Source organism: Montipora foliosa, chromosome 6, assembly GCF_036669935.1.
Source record: "Montipora foliosa isolate CH-2021 chromosome 6, ASM3666993v2, whole genome shotgun sequence".
NCBI classification, from domain to species: Eukaryota; Metazoa; Cnidaria; class Anthozoa; order Scleractinia; family Acroporidae; genus Montipora; species Montipora foliosa.
Genome location: NC_090874.1, coordinates 235,001 through 242,500, shown reverse-complemented (window position 1 = coordinate 242,500; position 7,500 = coordinate 235,001). Strand labels below are relative to the sequence as shown.

The 7,500-nt window shown below is 42.7% G+C and overlaps 1 protein-coding gene and 1 pseudogene across 1 annotated transcript in view; one reads left to right on the top strand and one right to left on the bottom strand.

The window, feature by feature from the left end:
• LOC138008963 (uncharacterized) overlaps positions 1–8 on the bottom strand; it is a 9,691-nt gene extending 9,683 nt beyond the window's left edge. The window contains exon 1 of the mRNA XM_068856259.1: positions 1–8. This exon is cut by the window's left edge and continues 662 nt beyond it. Within this exon, the coding sequence (XP_068712360.1) occupies positions 1–8 (8 nt within the window).
• Positions 9–3,097: 3,089 nt separating this feature from the next.
• LOC138008710 (uncharacterized) lies at positions 3,098–4,244 on the top strand (annotated as a pseudogene).
• The last annotated feature ends 3,256 nt before the right edge of the window (positions 4,245–7,500 follow it).

Genomic DNA, 7,500 nt, shown 5'->3' with positions numbered 1-7,500 from the left:
TCTTCCATCTTTCAGTGTTAGCGCTATAATTCTCTAATCGTTCACTCAATATGTATCTTGAATAAAAGCAAACACGTAACACCTCTTCTCATACATGCAGACACAACAACACGTCGTTTTCGCTTTCCTATAGGTGATACCCGCTGAAAGTGCACCAAATTACGCGGGCATCACCCGCTATAGTACGTACTATAGTACAGGAAATGTGATAATAATGGCGGCCTATCGAGCGAAGAGGAAATCGGAGAGTAAAGAATGAATGACATTTGTATTCTAATCTACAGTGTATTACAGGATGACATAGGTAAATATAGACAGTCTATGCAGTATATACACACATTCCAATGGGAAATTAATCCCCGACGAACAGTATATTTCCACAACATTTGAGTTGAAATATATTTGCCAAGTTAGCTATCAGAATTAGCTTAAATAAACATATTTTAACATATTGGAGGGAACTATTCCTAAAATGTTTCACTGAACCCAGCTTGCAGCGTTTTTAGCTCACAGTTTCCGGTCAGAATTCTGTAAATCCGTTTTTTCGTCCAGTTGTCCCCTGGCCGAGTTATGACAAACAATTTTGTGCGAGAAATCGATAATTAAATTTCGCCAAATTATCATTCTTTTCAGTTCTATTACTGAGGAATGAGAATAAAATTGAAATCAGAGTGTTTTCAGCGGTTCTCTGTTGTATTTCGGATCGTAAAAGCACAGTTATTGGATCGTTATAGCTGCGGGAGTCGCGTACTATTTAACAATTATTCCATGAGCGCGCGTTGGATATGAGATGGTAAATAGCCAACGAGGCGCGTAGCGCCGAGTTGGCTATAACCACTCTCATATCCAACAAGCGCGAATGGAATAATTGTTTTATTAAATTCCTTAAACTCCAAAAGTTTGGAAGTACGAAATACGAGCGAAAAAAAGAGAGGAAATCCTAGCGAAATCGAAAAAAGTTGATGAAGATGCGATGTTGTGTAATAACTCTTGGTCAGACAGACGCAGGCTCCTCACAAAAACATTTCTTACCTTTTCGCGTATCTCTAAGCTTCGAAAGTGATCCAAACTTTCCACAAAAACGTTTTTCTTTTGCTTTATACCGAAAGAAATTTCGCTTTCTGGCATAAACGTTTTTAGTTTAGCAACGCTAAGCGCAATCATTTACCATATAAGGTCAAACTAAGGTATATGAGCTGATAACCGAGATTGAGTGAACCAATCAGAGCACGAGAATTGCATTATCCGAGGTTGAGAATTTAATAAAGTACGTTATTCCCCGGGCAGTTTTATGACCGGCAAATTTGTGGGAGAAATCGAAAATAAAATTTGGCCAAACTGGCATTCATTAAAGTTCCCCTAATGAGGAATGAGCATAAAATTGAAATCAGAGCGTTTTTAGCGGTTTTCTGGCGTATTTTGGATCGTAAATGCACTTTTATTGGATCGCTATGGCTGGAGTCGCGTACTATAGTACGTTAATCACCGGGCAGTTTTATGACGGGCAAATTTGTGGGAGAAATCGAAAAACCAAACATTCTGTGCACGCATAATGTTATTTATGTCGAGCCATGACGGTCAAGCATTAATCCGTAAGCCTGGTATGTGTCGAGTATCACACCTGGAAATAAAGCGGGCGTTCCCTAGAGGATAAAAGATATTTCTCTCGTGCAATTCGCCCTTCTTCCTTTGGCCCTCGTACCGTCGGTATCTCGCGAAGAAAACATTTTTTCCTACACTAGTTCCAAGAACTTTCAGGGAAGTACCTGTTTTTATTTTGGACTATTTAGTTCCCTCTTTCGCCCTCAGTTTACAACACTGTTTCCCAGGCGGTGATATGTCGGCAACACGTGTTTTGATACTTGGCCATTCCTTTATTCGCCGTTTACTCGAATATTTAGGGCGGAATGCTGCTCTCGATGCTAACTTGAATATTCTCGAAGACATAGAGTTAAAATGGCACGGGGTCGGGGGAAGAACAGTCCTTAAGACTGTTCAATTTGATCTTTCTGTGGTTGCACGGTTCAAGCCTGACATAGTTATCTTACAGCTAGGAACTAACGACTTAAGCCATCTTTCTCCAGTGAACGTTGGCTCAGCAATTGAAGACCTTACCAGGTCCCTCCATGATTCCCTTAAAGTCAAATGTGTATGTGTCTGTCAAACTATTTATCGAACGGGGGCTCCTACCTTTAACAAGAACGTAATCCTCTTAAATTGGTATTTAAAAGTAGTGCTAGAGCCCATCCCCTATGCAATGTTCTGGAGCCATAAAGGGTTTTGGAGAGCAAAACTAATTTTATGGCCCATGACGGGATACATTTAAACGGCATTGGTCATTACAAGCTTTATCGTAGTTTAAGGGGGGCAGTTCTACGTTGCCTACAATCGTTATAGCCGCACATTGGGCAAATTTAAGCCATGTAACAAATTTGAAACAACTTCTTATCTATACTGCCCACCTTGCCCAGGCATTTTATGGTTTTTATTTTACTGTCTTAAGATTTGCCAGTTCCCGTTTGTTTTAAGCCAAGCCGAATTGTCAGTTGTTGTTTGTTTTAACAGCCCCTGTTTGTTGTTTGCCGTTGGGTTTTACTCCCACGAGCAATGGCTGTGCTTGTTCGGTTCCTTTGAACCATGGTTGGCACGTCCAACGTTCGTGCAACGTCCTATTGTACTTTTGTATATAATTTTTCTTTTGTACATTGGTAAGAAGCTTTATTAAACTTAAACTTAAACATTTATGGCTTTGGCGATGATTTATTATATGCTTACTCCTGCCGTATGAGTGTACAATTCTTTGACCGCCTCTTTACGAGTGGTCCAATGAACTCGGCACAGGCGGTAATGCATTGTTTTTGGGAACTTGGCCTTTTTCTCTTTTTCTCTTTTTCATCCGGTTACATATCATTGCTCATAAACCAGATTTAAGAAAAAACCTGTGGAACTGCCCCACCTCAACTGTGACCAAAAATTTAGGATGGAATTTCATCTTGTCATCTTATATACGACGTATTCCTTCTTATCAATTTTCTTTCGAAATCAAACAGCATTCCATAGTATTTAAACACCTAACTTGATCTGTTATCGATAAGTCATGCCTCCTAGGAAGCGTCCGGCACAGCCATCAAGGACAGGCCGCCAAACACGTTCTAAGCGAGTGGGGACATCAGAGCTGACTGCAACGGTCCCACCTCTCCCTGAACAAAGTAATAACAACCCCGGTTTGGTCTCCTTGGACGTAAACGCTCTCTCCGCCACCATATCGACGGCCATCTCGGAAGCGGTGAAAACAGCATTATCTAAGGACAGTCTCACCGAGATCTTGAGACAAAACACGTTTGAGGACAGCACGTCGATTGAAACCACATTAGCAGGCCAGTCTCAAGCCAACCCGTCTTCAGATAGCGTCACTTCAGCTGTGAGCAGCCATGTCAGTAGCCTCACCGGTGCAGGAACAAGAAATGATACTCTGCTTCTGGATCCCGACAATGTGCAAGCTAAGCAAATATTTACTAGCGCGTCAGTAAATCGTAGTTCCCGGGTGGGTTCCAAAACTAAAGCTAAAATCTGGGCTAACGAATATGTGGAATTTGGGACCTTATTAGCATCCACCCCTCAAATCGATAAGTATGCGTTATCGATGACCCCCTCCACTGGGCTATCAAAGCAGCCGCGGCTGACCCTTGAGCCGTATCATGCAACAAAGAAGGTTTCCAACATACAACATTGGGTTTCGGCGTTTAACATTTTTGTCTCGGTCTATACTGAGCGATACCAGAGTGAAACCCCGCAGTTGATGAAGTATTGCGAGGTAGTCCGTGACTTTGCTTTGTCGAACGGGGATTGGCTCTGGTATGACGAACAATTTCGTTATCTGAGGCAATCTGTACCCGATAAATATCCATGGGATCAAATACATTGGGAACTTTGGTTGAGGGCCTCAGCTAAATTTCGGAGATCACAGTCGATCCCCAATAGGCCCCAAACCTCGACACGCCAGCGTTTTCGTTCGAATTTTTTTCCACGAGGCACGTGTTGGACAATTTCATGCCGGAAAACACTACCAAGGGTGTCAGTTCGAACACGTTTGCTATAAATGTGGAGCAAAGCACCCAGCAATTCAATGCTCAGTACCAACCCCTCAACAGCGGTATAGTGGAGTTAAACCAAAAGGAAACTCTACTCAAGTATCAGGCCCTTCATAGCCCACCAGTAACCCCCGTAAGGGTGGACAGGCTTGAATGCCTCTTACACTGTTATGAGCAAAAGAAAAAGCATTTTCTTGTCGATGGTTTCCGTTGTGGCTTTCGTGTTAATTTTGTTGGTGATCGGCTTCCTTTTCAATCTCCTAATCTTAAAAGTGTGCTCGCCCAACCGGAAATTGCTAGAATGAAATTGCGCAAGGAATGCGACGCAGGCCAAATTGTGGGTCCTTTTAAAACTGCCCCTTTTGCGAACTTTCGTACGTCTCCCTTGGGCGTTGTACCCAAGAAAGACCCGTCTGAATTTCGTTTGATTCATCATCTATCCTATCCCAAAGGAAATTCGGTTAATGATGCTATTCCTGACTATTGTTCCTCTGTCAAATACGCATCCGTTAGTGATGCGATCACATCCATTAAAGCCACCGGGGAAGGTTGTTTTTTGGCTAAAACCGACATCAAGTCGGCTTTTCGTATTATACTAATTCATCCTGCCGGCTATTCCTTGCTGGGTATGAAGTTCGATAACTTGTATTACTTTGACCGGTGCCTCCCCATGGGTCTTTCTTCTTCATGCAACATTTTTGAAGCTTTTAGTACCGCATTGGAGTGGTTGTCTATTCATCGCCTGGGTGCCTCATCTGTTTTGCACATATTAGACGATTTTTTGTTTATTGCTGACACCAAAGACCGGTGCGAGGCCGACTTGGGCAAGTTTTTTTCTTTATGCCATCATCTAGGAGTACCTCTTGCTCCGGAAAAAACCGTAGGCCCTGACACAGTATTGCAATTTGCAGGCATTACCCTTGATTCGGTGGGAAGAGAAGCGCATCTACCTGACGAAAAGCTTCAAAAATGCCGCATGCTCTTGCACAATTTTTATAAACGTCGTACAGTGAAGCTAAAAGAACTTCAATCTTTAATAGGCTTACTAAATTTCACTTGTCGAGTTATTGTCCCGGGCTGTGCTTTTCTTCGTTGCCTGATCGATATTACCAAGGGCGTCCGACAGCCACACCACCATATTCGATTATGTAAAGGCTCGAAACAGGATCTCCTTTCGTGGATGCGGTTTTTAGACGAGTTCAACGGTAAATCATTTTTCCTCGAAGATACATGGGAAACGTCGCATACCCTTGAGCTTTATACCGATGCAGCGGGCTCAATAGGCTTCGGGGCTGTCTTTGGTAAGCACTGGTTCGGTGGCGAATGGCCGGTTACGTGGAAATCTTATAACAATGCAGTTTTAGAGTTATTTCCTATTGTCCTCGCGATACACATTTGGGGACATTTAATGGCTGATAAGTGTGTAATATTCTTTACTGATAACGCTGCCGTTGTTGACATTAGGGAGCTTACGAAACGGCGACGCCGACGACAACGACGACGCTACAAAACAATAGGTTTAGTGAGCGAAAACAATGGCTCTGCACGCTCTGCACGTGCGTTTTACACATTCGTACATTTCTTTGCCGTCATCTCCTAAATGACGACGTGAAATGACCAAATTCAAGGTTCTGCAGCTGTGGAGGACGTTAGCACATGACGATGAATTTTCAGTTCTCTCTCTACGCTTCCAACTCACTCATACCAGTATAATTCCTCGACAGTTACTACACATTTTTAACGCGGAACTATATGAAACAGTTTCGTAGTGATATGAATAACGCGAACTCGTACTTTTAAATGAACTCCTCGTAGCCGTCGTCGGCCTCGTTTCGTAAGCTCCCTATTATCAATAAGCAGACGTCCAAACATCAGAGTATTATGGTGTTGATCAGGGATTTAGTGCTAAGTTGCCTCAGACACAATAGGGCCATTTATACGGGAGAAAATAAGACGCGTCTTAGCTAAGACGCGTCTTAAATAGGACGCGAACTGTACCATTTATACGTTCGCGTCCTACATAAGACGCGAAATCTCGTATAAATGATTCGCGTGAGGTTCGCGTCTTATTTTTGATACAGCCTCATTTACATGCGAAGTTGCCATTAGCAACGCCGTTAAAAGCAATAACTTTGGTAAAGATCCAAGATGACGCGCTGTAGCAAGAAAGAAAAGCGTGCCGTCATTTTAAGAAGGAAGAGAATTCTTAAGAGATGTTTCTCTTTTCGGAAGTCCTCTTTTCTTGTGAAGACCGTGCTGTGGAACAAAATTCAAAAACTTGACGTTGCCTTTAAAGAATATAACAGAAATCCGAGACGAGTCGGAAGAAAGCGATCGACTGATTGGTGCGATAACGAAATGACGATTTGTTGTTGTCGTCACGCATGTGACAGGCTTGCGCACTTATAGTTCACGTCTTATTTAGGACGCGAACCAATTTATACGAGGAAGTTCACGTCTTATTTAAGACGCGGACAAAATAAGAACAGCCTAAAATTCTGTTCCAAGATAAGACGCGTCTTATGTAAGTCGCGTCTAAAATAAGACGCGAACTCTTGTTTTGTACCATTTATACGAGCAGTTCGCGTCTTAGCTAAGACGCGTCTTATTTTCTCCCGTATAAATGGCCCTAATGTATTATTTCACGCAAAATACATTCCCGGGTTTAACAATACTTGCGCCGATTACATTTCACGTTGTGAGGTAGCAAAGTTCAAGGAACTCTCACCGGATGTAGACCAGAATCTAACTACAGTGCCCGACAACCTACTGCCCAAGAGTTGGTCTCTAACTTGAGTGGCTTGTTGAGCTCAGCATTAACTAAAGGATGCCAGAGATCGTATCAACGCGCGTGGGCCGTCTTTCGTCAATTTTAGCTCAATTTTACGGGTCCCCTAACCCCACGTTGCCATTATCTCCTGTCTGTCTCCCCCTTTATACTTCATATCTTTCTTTCCGAAAATTGGCTTATTCTACGATAACTTTACATCTTTCTGCCATTTCTTACGCTCACAAACTCGGAGGATTTTGTGATCCAACCAAATCGTTTTTGATACAAAAATTATTGACAGCCTTAAGTCGTCAAAGACATTCAGATATTCGTTTGCCCATCACAAGACCAGTGTTGCATGGGCTCGTCCGGTCCCTCGAATACACTAGCTCTTCGGCTTTTCAACACACTCTATTTTCGGCCATGTTTCTTACTGCTTTTTATGGACTTTTCCGAATGGGCGAGCTTTCGACCAAGAGCACCCGTTTTGCGTGTTCAGTTTTCCAATACCGAGATCTGCAAATTTTATTGCGTGATGGCGACCCATGCACGGCTAAGATCACTATCACTGATTATAAACATAATCCTGACCACCGGCCATTTGATATCCTAATTACTCGGGATGATTCTGTCATCTTT